General features: G+C 41.4%; 1 protein-coding gene across 1 annotated transcript in view; it reads right to left on the bottom strand.

The window, feature by feature from the left end:
• Fam135b (family with sequence similarity 135 member B) overlaps window positions 1-14877 on the bottom strand; it is a 107374-nt gene that overhangs the window by 26297 nt on the left and 66200 nt on the right. The window contains exons 7-8 of the mRNA XM_035444192.1: window positions 9379-9534; window positions 7561-7634 (exon numbers count right to left, since the gene is read on the bottom strand). Coding sequence (XP_035300083.1) covers window positions 7561-7634; window positions 9379-9534 — 230 coding nt within the window. The remainder of the gene's footprint in view (window positions 1-7560; window positions 7635-9378; window positions 9535-14877) is intronic.

Raw genomic sequence — 14877 nt, 5'->3', positions numbered from 1 at the left:
GGTTTGGGCAAAAACTGAGCATGTTCCTGCCTGGCTGCCTGGCTGCCTGCTTGGCTACAGCTCTTCATGAAGCAGGCTGAACTCTGGAAACAAACATCTCACTTCCCATCCATGTAGACTATCTATCTCTATAAAATAACTGTGGTTGTGTAACCCTATACATGTCCAGAACAAATTCTTTTTTTCTGTGTTTTTTTTTAATTTAAATTAGAAACAATCTTATTTTACATATCAATCACAGTTCCCTCTCCCTCTCAGGCTCCCCTTCTACCCCTCCCATCCCACTCCCTATCCACTCCTCTGGAAGAGCCAGGCCTTCCATGGAGGATCATGGAAGTTTGCACATCATTTGGGGCAGGGCCTAGGCCCTCCCCTATGTATCTAGGCTGAGAGAGTATCCCTCCATGGGGAATGGGCTCCCAAAGTCCATTCATGCACTAGAAATAAATACTGGTTCCACTGCAAGAGGCCCCGTAGACTGCCCAGGCCTTCTGACTGTCACCCAACAAAACAAATTCTTTAAGCTTCATGTCATTATCATCAACATGAGTTCAACACAAACATATGGATGATTCATAGCACATATAGACTTCATATAAATATGCACATAAATATTAATTATGGCAATACATATCAATTTTACAGATTAAATGTTTATCTTATATTTTATATTTTTCAGTTTCCCCATATAAGTAGATTTTTCCTCTTATTCAAATCTCTAGAGGTTGTTGCAACTTTATATCTCTTTGAATAATTAATTATTTGGATATTATAACTGGATATTTAAATATGATTTTGTTTCGGACAGTTCTGTCCTCTATCCCACCTTTGCTCTCCTGAGTATGTAAAGGTGTGGCCAGAAGACATTGGCTTATAAGCTGATCTACCTTCAGTGTGGAAAGGCACCATCTGACAGGCTGATCACCTAGATGGAATGTGGATTTGCAGGATGTACACTTTTTTTTTCTGGAGCCAAAATACCTTTGTTTTATCTTCTTATTTGATATCATAATTCCAGGTTCTCCAGAATTTAAATAACAACTGCAGCAGCTTTGGCCTAAGGATTTTTCTTGGGCACTCTGACCATTAAGAGTTGATAATATACTACTTGGCAATAAGCCCAGGTCAGCTTGAAGATTTTGTTTTGGTCTAGTGTCCTTGTAGCCACAAAAGCTACTAGCCTAAGAACAGGCTTGTCATATGTCTCTTGATTCTTAAAAATTGGGTTAAGGGTTAGTGAGTAAGAATGATTATGAAAGATAACTGTTTATCAATGTTGTCAAAACTTGAGGGAAATGATTGTAAATAATAATTCTGCTCTGTCATAGTTTTCTAATAATGACTAAAAGATGAATAAAAAGGAAGTAAAACACATGTCCAAAAACAAAAATATGATCTGTACCAGCTAGGATGCCTGGACAGTCTTTGGAACCTCTAACAGTGGAGCCAGTGTTTATCCCTAGTGCACAAATAGACTTTGGGAGCCCATTTCCTATGGAGGGATATTATTGCAGCCCAGATACACAAAAGAGGGCCTAGACTCCCCCCAAATGATGTGAAAGTCGTTGATGGTCCCCTGTGAAGGCCTCAGTATCCTTGAGGAGTAGGTGGGGGGGTATATTGCGGGGATCAGTGGGGGCATGGGAGGATGGGAGGGCGAGGGAATGGAGGGATTGATATGTAAAATAAGAGTGCTTCTAAAATAAAAAAAATCACTTTCCCCCTCACTTTCCTCCATCAAGCACCTCTCACCTCCCTTCCTCAGTCTTAAGTTGATAGACTCTTCATCTTAGATTATATTTGTTACATACGTATATGTATATGTATATACAAATACCGACCACTTCCCATTGGAAAATCAATAAGTGGGTTCAGCTCTGGAAGAGGTAATTCTTCTCCCAACAGTCATTAGTTGCTTATATTTCCCTGTCTAGTGGCAAGATCCCTTTTAGCATGCCTATTAGTATTGACATTGTTCTGATCTGGTTTATGCAAGCATTTCTAGGAGAGACTGTTTCATAACAGTCTCCCTGGTATTATATCCCTTAAAACCTTTTCCACTCCATCTTCTGTAATGTTCCCTGATCCATAAATGCAGGAGTTGTGGTATAGATATATCCACTGCAGTTGAAAGCATCATGATGTGTTGTTATCTACATTATGTCTGCATATGGTTTTCTGTGATCATCCCATTTATTGTAAAGAGACGTTTCTTTTTCTTTCTTTCTTTCTTTTCTTTTTTTTTTTTTTTCGAGACAGGGTTTCTCTGTGTAGCTTTGGAGCCTATCCTGGCACTCGCTCTGGAGACCAGGCTGGCCTCGAACTCACAGAGATTTGCCTGCCTCTGCCTCCCGAGTGCTGGGATTAAAGGCGTGCGCCACCAACGCCTGGCTGAGACGTTTCGTTGAAGAGGGGTGGTAGCTACACTTTTATCTGAACATTGGAGAGTTAGGAAAAACAGTTGAAAGAGAACAGACATTTGTCTTTCTACATCTGGGTTAACTTACTCAGTATGGTCTTTTCTAGATCCATCCACTTACCTGCAAACTTCATGATTTCCTTTTGTTTTACAGCTGAATATTATTCAAGACTAGTCTGATTTTCTCTGAATTTGTCCTTATGGATGTACTCTGTTGGTTTTTCAGTTCATTGTAGTTCATGGTAGTAGGCATGTTTTCTAGTTAAATTGTCCATGTTTAAATTCCTCTGAAAATTATGTTGAGGGGACTATGTGGTGGTTTCAAGGAAAATGCCCTCCACAAAGGAAGCAGCACGTTAGGAGATGTCACTTTGTTGGAGTAGATTTGGCCTTGTTGGAGGAAATGTGTCACGGTGGGGGTGGGCTTTGAGGTCTCCTATGCTCAGTTATGCCCTGTGAGGAAGATAGTTTATACCCTGTTGCTTGCGCATCAAGATGTAGAACTCTGCTCTGCCAGCACCAAGTCTGCCTGTCACCATGTTTCCCACCATGATGATAATGGACTATATCTCTGAAACTGTAAGCCACCCAGATCGGATAACTAGCATAAAGTCCACGACCCCAGAGAAGCTAGGTAACAAGGAGAACCCTAAGAAAGACATACATGGATCCCCTGGGAAGGGGAAATACACAAGATCTCCTGAGAAAAGTGGGAGCATTTGGAGAGGGGGAGAAGGAGAGGGGAGAAGAACATAAGGGAACAGGATTGTAGAGATGGGGGAAGGAGCAAGGAAAGAGATATCTTAACTGAGGGAGTCATTATGGGGTTAGGGAGAAACCTGGTGTGAGGAAAATTCCCAGGAATCTGTAAGAATGACCCCAGCTAAGACCCAAAACATCAGTGGAGAGGGTACCTGAACCCTCCTTGCCCTGTAATCAGATTGATGACTACCTGTATTATCATCATAGAATCTTCTTTCAGCATCTGAAGGAGGCAGATTCAGAAATCCATAGCTAAGCACTGGGCCTATCTCCCAGAGTTCAGTTGAAGAGAGAGAGGAGTGACAATGTGAGGAAAGGTGTCAAAACCAGTTTGGGGATACCCACAGAAACAGCTGATGTGAGCTAGTGGGAGCTCACTGACCCTGGACTGACAGCAGGGAAACCTGCTTAGGACCAAACTAGGCCCTCTGAATGTAGGTTACAGTAGTGTGGCTTGGGCAGTAGGTGGGGCCACTGGCAGTGGGACAATGATTTACCCTTGATTTATCCCCAGTGCTTGAACTGTCTTTTTGGAGCCCATTCTCTTTGGAGGGATACCTTGCTCAGCCTAGACATAGCGGAGAGGCCTTGGCCCTGCCTCAAAAGTGATGTGCCAGACTTCCTTGATTCCCTATGGGAAGTCTGTCCTTCTCAGAGGAGTGGATGGGGGTGGGATGGGGGGAAGGAAGGGGTGTCAGGAGGAGGGAAGGGAGTGGTAATTTCAATTGGTATAATTATATTAAATAAAAAACAAAAATATGATCTGTGTTTTGGAGCAACATGAATGTATCCCTGCTTACTGAATTCTGTATAAATAAAGAAGCACTCTGGCTGCTTGTCAGTCAGGTTGCAAAATTCTCCCAACCATCATGGCCTGACTCCCTTCCTCCCCTGCTGTGACCTGCATCTCTGAAGGGACCAGCCCTCTGCTTTAGCAGCCATTACAGGCTGCAGGAAAGATTCAACATGTGCTTGCTTGACCTTGCTGGGCCTGCCGCAGTCACTAGGAGGTCAGATACCTTCCGCATGGCAAGGAACCAATCAGAAGTTAGCTGATGGGGCTGTGCTTTATGGCTCTGTAAATTGTAAATCTGGGTGTGATTTACAATTCAAGTGTACAACAGTGACATTCAGAGCACAGCAACCACCCTGGGAGGGCCTGTAGGCCATAACAACCAGTTGACCAATCAACACAGGACAGGTTGTGCAAGCCCAGAAGCACACCAATCCTGAGACTGTTGTATACCCCCAGACACTCCCCTTGCTATAACCAATATATGCCTTGTGGTTTCTCGGGGTCCTTCTCCAAGCATCCACTGCAATGAACAGACAAAGGGCCTGAGCTACCGGGGTTAGCTCATTAAACAATAACAATAAAAGACTCTTTTCTTTGGCATCAAAATGGGTCTCTTGGAGATTTAGGGGTTTCAGAATTTAGACACAACAATCTCCACAGGGGATGTGCTTCCTCTCTGTCCATCTCTTCTAAAAGCTAAGTAGTATCCATGTTTGATTCCTCCCATTGCCACTCTTACATCAACCCACCCGTCTTCAGACTCTGCCGTCATAGGGAGCTGGACTCAGGCAAAGGGCAAATCTGAATTATTTTGTGGTGCACAAGACACCACATGAGTTAGTCCTTCCTGCCCCTCCCTCTTATCTTCCTACTTCCCTCCATCCCATTCTCCTTGAATTCAAAACATTACTGGAAGTACTTCCTGTTGAATGAACAACTTCTACAGGGAGTCAATGTAACCTGGATCTGAGGTCAATTGTCACTTCCTCAATTTATTTTTTCTCTTGTCATTTTGTCAAAAATTAGTCCACAGAGTACACAAAATTCTACATAAAGGACAGTTGATGCTAGGCATCAAACTGTGTATGTCTCTTTCTAGCTTCATACTTCATGATAACTTGAAACACCATTGTGGGGAATTCATGTGGCAAAAATCAACAAATGCTGTATAGTACATATCCTGGTTTGGGATTCTAAGAAAAGTTATTAACCATTTATGAGAACATTAGCCATATCGCTTTCTCATTTCCTATACCCTTTTCTTCTTACTTACTTTTTTATACTTGTGACTACCTGAATGAGTTAATTTATATGTTGCCTATCTATCAGAAAGGGAAACCTACATCACTGCATTCTTTACCTCATGTATTGTCCACCTGGACAATTGGTGTTCTATCATCAATCACCATGTACATTTACATCACCATTTACAGAGGAAGATCTGTAGCTTCCACTCTGTGTACCAAGTGTGGATGTTCCTACTTTATCCTTTCATCTCATACTTTAGACTATTTTGTGGTGAAGGAAACTAAGAGTAGTGCATTGATTTCCTTTCTTGACGCTGTGATAAAATCAGCTTAAGGGAAAAAGAATTTATTTGGATCACATTTCTAGGTTATAGTCCATCAATGCAGAGAAGTCACAGTAACAGATGAAAGCACCTGGATAGTCAAAGTCAAGACCAGGGAATAGCAGATGCATACTACACTTAGTTTGCTTTCTTTATTCTTATATAATCCAGGATTTCCTGCCCAAGAAATGGTGTCACCTTCAGTGGACAGGTCTTCCCACCTCCATCATTGTGATCAAGACAATCCCCATAGACATTCCCTCAGGCAAACCTAATCTGGACCCCATGTTATGTGTATTCCCTTCCCAGTTGATTCTAAATTTGATAAAATTGACAAAAGCCAACCATCACAACTAGCTGCAGTTGAGATTAAATTGACTACAGAAAAATGATTTTTTCAAGGAATCACTCATTGCAAACTATTGGATACCCTGTGTTATGATACATGCATAGGTGTCTAGAGGACTGACATTCCAACCAAACTGTGCATGGAGAGTGTGATGGTTAATTTTCATTGACAGCTCAATTAGATTAGGATCACCTAGGAATCACAACTCTGGGCCCGTCTTTGAGAATTTTTCCAAAGTGTAACTGAGGAGGACAGATCCACCCTGAATATGGTGCCATCAATAAGGTGGGGTATCAGACTGAATGCTATAGGTCAAACGAGGAAGTGAACTGAGTACATTTCTTGCTCTGCTTGACTTAGATGCCATGTGATTAGCCATGACTTCCTGCCAGGATAACCATTTAGATTGTGGGCCACCCTTCTTCAAGCAGATGCTCTTTAGTATTTTAATCCAGTAATGGGAAAATTAATCAATATAAAAAGCAATGACCTCTGTGACTTTCAATTCCACATGTATTCACACTCCCTGAGAAAAAGATTTACACAATATAACACAACTACAAGGTTTTTCTTGGAGACTTACAGAAATGCCATGTGTTTTTTGTTTGTTGCTTGCTTGTTTTCTGTAGTTCTAGGTTTCTGTATTTTGCTCAGTGTCCCTAAAAGTCATATTTAAATTGAACAGATTTGTACTTCCAATGCTAGTTTTAGAATTAAAACTAGTTAGGTTAGTCAGCCAGTTCTAGCCTAAGGCTGGAATGAATGAATGAATGAATGAATGAATGAATGAATGAATTGATGTGCTTGTTGAAGATACTAACAATGTACAAGTCAGCTAGTTTCACAAGCAGATTTATTTTCCTTTCTATCCAACTCACTTTAATAACCTAAAAGCAAACACTAAATGTCACTGTAGTTTGCATACAGAATAAAACCTGTGGAAGAAACAGGGTTATATACACAAAGATAAAAGATTTCCCGGGTTGTCTTATGCAACAAGAAAATTCTCCCAACTTCTTCTGATAGATGCACTGTGGCCTCTGAAACATGACTCCCCTTACTATTATTTTTTGAGCAGATTATTCAAAACAAAATATTGGTAGCAAAAAGATCTTGGTGAGGTCTCATTATATTTTCCCCAGAGAGCCTAAGAAACCTCATCTCTCATCATCACTCAAACTTTATTGATACTTTCCAATTCTTTCTGGAAGAAGGCAATCCTAGAAAGGCATCATTCCTCCTGATTAGAGATCTTGGGCTTAACTACTATGTTAAATATATGTTTTAGCTATTGCACTCATTGGGCTTTTCTGACACAGCTTGTGGCCACACCACCTGCTTCTATTCATCTTGCAGGGAACTCAGCACAGATGTCTGCAGAGACCTAGGAAGTCTTGATTGTTCTTTATGGAATCATAATGGCATGTAATAAAAGAAAACTTTGGCTGTCAACCCTCTCTGCCACCTGCAGCTCCTGCCTCCCCAGTGTGTATACTTTCTTTGCCTGCACAGGATTGTAAACAGAGTGTGCAGAATGGAGCAGAGTGTCTGTTTCACCACAAGAGATGAAAGAAAAGGAAAGTGGGAATAAAGAAAGAAAGCTGAATGCCTTGGGTGGCCACTTTAACAGGGTGAAGTGCAGGTGTAATATATATATTACTTACAGGTTTTCCTGAAAGGTCAAGACTGCAAGTTTTTGGTGCTCCATATAAAAGAAAGCTTCAGAAAACCTTCGGACCTGAGGGATGACAACATAAACAGCTTAATTCCTCAAGTAGATACAACGTCCATTTTCTCAACTTGAGTGTTGTGTTTTAATGGAAAGAAAGCTGTGTCTATGCACAGAGGTCTCAAACAAGAGGCTTTCCACCCTCCAGAGCTGCCCACATAGTTCTACAGCTCTTAGCCCAAACAGTGGAGTGTGTGTTTATAGACTCATTCCTGTTCTGCTTTCATTTTTTTATTCAAGTTTTATTCTTTCTAGTAGAATATGAGATTTTTCCAAATGGGCAGTATAAATAAATGCACAACATGGAGAATTCCTAAAGCCAGCAGCATTTACTATGTGCTTTGTGGACTCTGGTCATCAGACACTTATTTCTCTTGCCCAAAGTGAGAAAATCAACAGCACTCCATATGTATTAATACATATACAGCCAGGATGAGGGCAACACCTTACATTTGAAAGTACTTCTTTTTAAATGTATGGAGACAGTTGTTTTATTTTTTATAGCCTTTTCTTTTTAAAATGTTTTCCATTTTTTATTTAAATTAGAAACAAGATTGTTTTACATGTCAATCCCACTTCCCTGTCCCTGCCCTCCTCCCCTGCCCCCCACTAACACCCTATCCCATTCCCTTTCTGCTCCACAGGGAGGGTGAGGCCTGCCATGGGGGATCTTCATAGTCTGTCATATCCATTGGAATAGGGCTTAGGCCCTTTCTGTGTGTCTAGGCTGAGAGAGTATCCCTCTATGTGGAATGGGCTCCTTAAGTCCATTCATACACTAGGGATAAGTACTGACTACTACAAGAGGCCCCGTAGATTTCTGAGGGTTTCTCACTGACACCCATGTTCATAGGGTCTGGATTAGTCCTATGCTGGTTTCCCAGCTATCTGGGGTCCATGAGCTCCCCCTTGTTCAGGTCAGCTATTTCTTTGGATTTCACCAGCCTTGTCTTGACCCCTTTGCTCATCACTCCTCCTTCTCTCCAACTGGATTCAAGTTCAGTTCAGTGTTTAGCTGTGGGTGTCTGCTTCTACTTCCATCAGCTACTGGATGAAGGCTCTAGGATGGCATATAAGGTAGTCATCGATCTCATTATCAGGGGAGGTTATTTAAGGTAGCCTTTCCCCTGTTGCTTAGATTGTTAGTTTGTGCCATCCTTGTAGATCACTGGACATTTCAACGGTGCCACATTTCTCTTTAAACCTATAATGGCTCCCTCTATTATGGTATCTCTGATCTTGCTCTATTCTTCCCCCAACTCAACCTTCCTGCTCCCTCATGTTCTCATCACCCTCCTCTTCTCCCCTTCTCATTATTCCATCTCTCTCTTCCTTCCCTCCATGCTCCCAATTTTCTCAGGACATCTTCTCCCTTCCCCCTTCCCCAGGAGACCATGTATGTCTTCCTTAGGGTCCTTCTTGTTTCCTAGCTTCTCTGGCAGTGTGGATTGTAGGCTGCTAATCCTTTGCTCTTTGTCTAAAATATGGAGACACTTGTAATAGTTGACTTTATAAGATCCACTATCATCAGACATAGATAAAAGAGATATTTTATGAATGACAGAATAGGTCTGAATGGGTTAGTGAGTTTTTATGTCACAATGGTCATTCCCAGTTGACTGGTACCACTGTTGAAATAGATAGATTGGCACAATGCCAAATCATGTTACTCTCAAAAAACCAACTCTTGCAAAATTTCTCCTTAAGTATAAATGCATGCACTCAGAGGGTTTATTAGCATTTTACTGTTTACCCTCAAAGTATGGTGTTCCTGGGTGAGATAAATAGTCACTTGGGAGTGCAGAGTCACTGTATCCAAGAATTGGGTCCACAGAGCCATCAAATGGGAGGCCAGCCAGGTAAGATCCTTACTGATCTGTTCAGCTATCTTCTCTGGATTATTCAGCATCTGCAGGAGTAAAACAGAGTTAGTCAAAGACCTAGCTCTATTGCTCCAGCTCCCCTCTTGGGCTTTTTGCTAAATGCTCTGGTCTTCTATCCTTTCACTCACATGCTATAATAATGTGGCACTATAACATATGTCTATTGCTTTATAATGTAGAATTGTGTTATTCTGTCTCTTTGAATGTGGGAGTTAAGGGAGGTAGCATTAAGAAGAATGAACTATTTAGCAATTCCTGTCTATAGATTAATATTCAGAGCCCATGGTCCCATACAAGTTCAGCCTGTGTCTATCCCAAGTCTATGTCTTCCCTCTTCATGAATGCTTTAAATGCAAGTTATTTCTAGATTTCCAAGAATATCTTGCCTAGTATGTCCTTTCTCCTTTTATAAATAGTTGCTATGTATTTTCAAGTTTCTATCCTAAACTTCTAATTCCATCACCTCAGAACCCAGTTTTCCTAAATGTTAGCATCCTAGTCTGGGATCCCTTCAGCATGGCCTTTGCACTATAGCACCAAAGTAGGTTCAGCCATAGCATCCTCCCCCACACGCCCAGAGCAATGATCCTTGCACTGGAATCTACTCTGTATTTCATTAAACTCTGAATTCTGTGCTTTATAATCACAATGACTACCACTTACTAATACTGATCATTTGTCAGGTGGAGGACCTGACATTTTATACATGCTTCACATTCAATACATACAACCATCTGCCATGTAAAATATTAGAGCCATCCTTTCACAGAAGTAAAATAATGGCAATTTAATAGAATGTCCAATTTTCACCCAGCTAGGAAGGAGTCTCTAACCATGAAACCACATGGTCTAGCTCAGTAGCTATTTAAAAATATCTCAGGAAAAAAGATACTCCTTATAATGCCAGAATACTTAACTAGCCATGTCACTAGTCAGGCTCTCAGTGGCTATAACCCATCATTATCTTACTTGCCACTCCTTAAGGAGGATTCCAGGTTGCCTTAATTACAATGTAAGTCAATCAGACTACAGTGGGTCTGGAGTGTTTGGAGAAGATGCTTTTGATGAGAACATGTTGGTCAGGTTTAGAATGGGGAGGTCCATATTCGAAGGGAGAAACTTGAATTATGGGAAGGTGAGAAGATAAAAATGCTACTTTTTAGGAGTAATAAGAAGCCTGCCCACTGAGCTCCAGGTTTCATCAATACACAACCATTCATGAGCATCTTTCTTGTCTCACTAACATGTTTGGCAAAAGAAGGACACGTGATTAATAAGAGAGAGCCTCTGTCTTTGTAATTGCAGAGATAGGAATGCAGACCAGCAAGAGTGGTGTAGAGTTTTCACAAAGCCACAGCCATTCAAATCCAGTCATTTTCCTTCTTTTGCCCTGTGCCCCAGTTTTCTCAATGAATGCAGAAAGCAAAGAAATGCTTCCAGATACAACTTTGTAATTGTTATTGAGGTTTGATTCTGGATGAAGGTAAAGCAGGTGAAAAGAGTTATCTAAGAGCAAGAGAGCACCAAAGGAGATGTTTGTTACACAGTGAGGCTTTTAACACTTGGAGGTTCTTGTTTCATCATTATGACTAGCTTCAAGATTCAAGCCTCCAGTTAAACACAACATCTTCTAAGAGGTTCATTCACTGATGACCATTGATAGCTCAGTCCCACACAGCATCATGACTGGTCAGAGACGAAGAAGGAAGGGTACAGGGGAGTAGACTTGTTTTCCAGGTCATTACCCTTCTTCCTGCTTCCTAAATAAACTGTCCTCTTTCAGACTGTTTCTCCATCTCAGCTGCATGTGCCAATCACTGGGAGGATCAGGTCTGTCCATGTGTTCACAGAAGGCTGAATCCATCTCAAAATCTCTGAGGGAGATCCAGTCTAGATACTAGAACTTTTAAAATGCTTCCCAAATCATCATAATGTAAACCCTGGTCCTAACCTCCTTGCTTGCCTATGGCTTCTGCCTATGTTCATTATTTGTACATAAAGCAAACCCCAGAAGTTCGTGTGTTAAATGTTGTGTTCCCAATTACAATTACTGTTTTGAGAAAGGATGGAAAAAATGACGTTTTTTTGGCCTATCCTAGGTATAAAAAATAGGCCACCAGGAGCCCTGGGGTTAAGTTTTGCCCCAAGGAGTTGCTGAAACACATAGAGTATAAGACACCTACGGTATCTGATGGACAGATGAAAGGACATGATTTTGTGGCATTCTCATCCTTGCTAAGTAATCATTCTGTTGGTGATCAAAACCACTAGAGCTTAAACAAGGTCCAGGTCCAAACTGTGGATGTGCTATCTGTATGAGATGTTCTGTGGCACCCAAACGAAATTCACAAAGTCTGCCACACAGGGGCATGTAGACATAAGAGAGAGACTCCAAAACACAGAAATCCTGTGCCCCTGCCAATCCCCACTACTCTTGGCAGTCTCTCTATAATGAAAGTTCTAATGTACTATGAAGCGCTAGTGTTGGGCTCTGAAGAGATTGGCTAGACGAAGGAAGTAGAGGTAAGAGTAACTATAGCAGAAGGTGCATAACTGTTTTGAGCAAGACAAAAGAGACAGAAGTCCTAAATTCCCACTCAACAGAGTCTTCCACACATCATTTGAAAATCAGTAGAATGGTGTGTGTGTGTGTGTGTGTGTGTGTGTGTGTGTGTGTGTGTGTGTGTGTGTGTGCCCATTATGGGGTCCTAACATTTTTTCTGCCTCCTTGAACTCAAGGTCAGCTTCTCCATAGCAAGGACTTGAGGAATCACCTTGCTCAGCTGTCTAGTCTTGGTCAGGGTATCCTTTCAGACCATCAGCCTTGTAAGGTTAATTCCTGGCTTGAATCAAGGTACTTCCAAATCCTCTGTGATGGTTAATTTTAATTGCCAACTTGGTGACATCACCTTGGAGACTAGTCTCTGGATACGCCTGTCAGGGATCATCTAGATTCTGTAAATTGAGGTGGAAAGACACCCCACCTACTGTGGGCAGCACCATTCCCTAGGCTAGGATCATGGACTTTACAAAAGGAGACAACAACCTCATAACCAGCAAGCATTGCCCTCTGCTGTGTTGTGACTTCTCACAGTAATGACCAAACCCCTGAAGATGAGGATCAAAATAAACACTTTCTCCTATAAGTTGCTCTTGATGGGTTGTTTTGCTAGAGTAACAGGAAAAACAGCCAACCCAGACTAAGTAAAACCCAAGTCTCACATTCTTGCCATATCCTTTCTTTGGGTATTTTCCAATAGAAAAGGGCAGCTCCAGTAGCAACTACTGGATAATTGAGTAATTCCCAAAAGTTCATGGGCACAATTACCAGACAATCTTAGAATATCTTAGAAAAATCTTATGTTTCTATACTAAAAATAAATAAAACCAGACATAACAATGAGGTTTACTTCTCAGAGTTGCTCAGCAAGCATCAGGAGACCCTTTTGTGTCTTGGTGAGGGGCATCCTACCCTGTTTGATTACTTTGTTGTGGGAAGACCCTCAGCCTCTCCCTAGAATGGGTCCCAACTCAGATTTCCAGTCTATTATTTCCATCTGGGTTTCGTGTACTCCATGCCACAGTGAAGTTGCTACACATGCACATGCTTATGCTCAAGTGTGACCTGTTCCTTATTGACACCTTAATTTCCCAGCCAGAGCCAAGACCTCCTCCCTGCTCTGCTCTCCTTTGATTATACTACCTGACTGTCTCTCTGGCCAGATCTCAGAATTTATCTCAGAGCAAACCAATTTCTCACTAGGCTGTAAGTGCCAAGTGGTCTCTTCCTTGATTGTATAGAAGGAATATCAAAGTGGGCAGTAGCTAGCACAAAGCAGGTATCTTTCAAACTTTTGTAAGTTTCTCATACAAAGTAAAATGCCTGAGGAGCACTGTGCTGCCAGAGAACTCTGGTTTTTCTGGTGTCTTAATACCTAAAACAATCCAACTCTTCACCATGTGCATAACAAGGCTTTAAAGAAAAAAACAACAACAACTAAAAAACAAAACAAACAAGCAAGCAAGCAAAAAACAGCCAATCCTGAGGCTTCAGAGAATTGCATTCACTGTTGTTCATCATTTGCAGGAGGTGGCACTGTTTCTCTTAGCAAATCCCAGCTCTGATTTGGGAGGGTTTGTGAGTATCCACCAAAATTTCTGCCACTCAATTTTCAGTCTAGTCAATTCATTAGGCAAATCAAGGAGCAGAATAAGGCCCAATCCCTTCCTCTTGATATCTTGCACTCCAACACCTCTTATCATTTCACAAAAATTAAAATTCAACAACAAAATGTGGTTACAAAATAAGTCCTGTAGCAGAAAAAGAACTATAGAATTCAGTGGGACACACATGTACACACACACACACACACACACACACACACACACACACACACACACACACACAATTTCCTGGCTAGGCAGTGAGAATTGTCCCCAGATCTCAAGGAAAGGAAAAGTATTGGGCATTGAGTGAATCATGTCAATCATGTCTCTCTACTGGAACTTCCATACATGGGAAAAATTCGTATTATCAATTCCACTAAAGGATTTTATATAAGACAAATTTCATTAAAAATTGTAAAGAAGCCATTTGACAGAAATCCAGATTCCTCCAGGGCCAGCATTTCTTGAGATAAAAATACTTGTACACTGGAAATCAGTATGGCAACTCCTCAAGAAAATGGGAATGAGTCTACCATGAGATCCAGTAATTCCATTCTTAGGCATATACCCAAAAGAAGCACATTCATACAACAAGGACATCTGTTCAACGATGTTCATAGCATCACTATTTGTAATAGCCAGAACCTGGAAGCAGCCTAGATGCCCTTCAACTGAAGAATGGATAGAGAAAAATGTACATTTACACAATGGAGTACTATTCAGTGGAATAAAACAATGGAATCTTGAAATTTGCAGGAAAATGGAAGGAACTAGAAGAAACCATTATGAGCGAGGTAACCCAATCACCAAAAGACAAACATGATATGTACTCACTCATGTGTGGATTTTAAACATAGAGTAAAGGATTACCAGCTTACAATTCACACTGCCAGAGAAGCTAGTAAACAAGGAGGACCCTAAGAAAGACATACATGGTCCCCTGGAGAAGGGGAGAGGTCCAAGACCTTCTGAGCAAATTGGGAGCATGGGAAGAGGGGGGAGGGAGCTATGCGAATGAGAAGGGAAGAAGAGGAAGGATGCAGAGGTCATGAGGGAGCAGAAAGGTTGAGTCAGGGGAAGAATAGAAGAAAGGATATGTGATAGGTAGGGTTTTTGTTGGAGGGTGGTAAGGGAGGATGGCAGGGAGAAGGGACCTGGGATTGTCATGTAAAATAATCTTGTTTCTAATTCAAATAAAAAAT

The sequence above is a fragment of the Cricetulus griseus genome, chromosome 4 (genome assembly GCF_003668045.3).
Source record: "Cricetulus griseus strain 17A/GY chromosome 4, alternate assembly CriGri-PICRH-1.0, whole genome shotgun sequence".
Classification (NCBI taxonomy): Eukaryota; Metazoa; Chordata; class Mammalia; order Rodentia; family Cricetidae; genus Cricetulus; species Cricetulus griseus.
The sequence above is the reverse complement of the archived record's forward strand: the minus strand, read 5'-3'. Positions and strand labels throughout refer to the sequence as shown.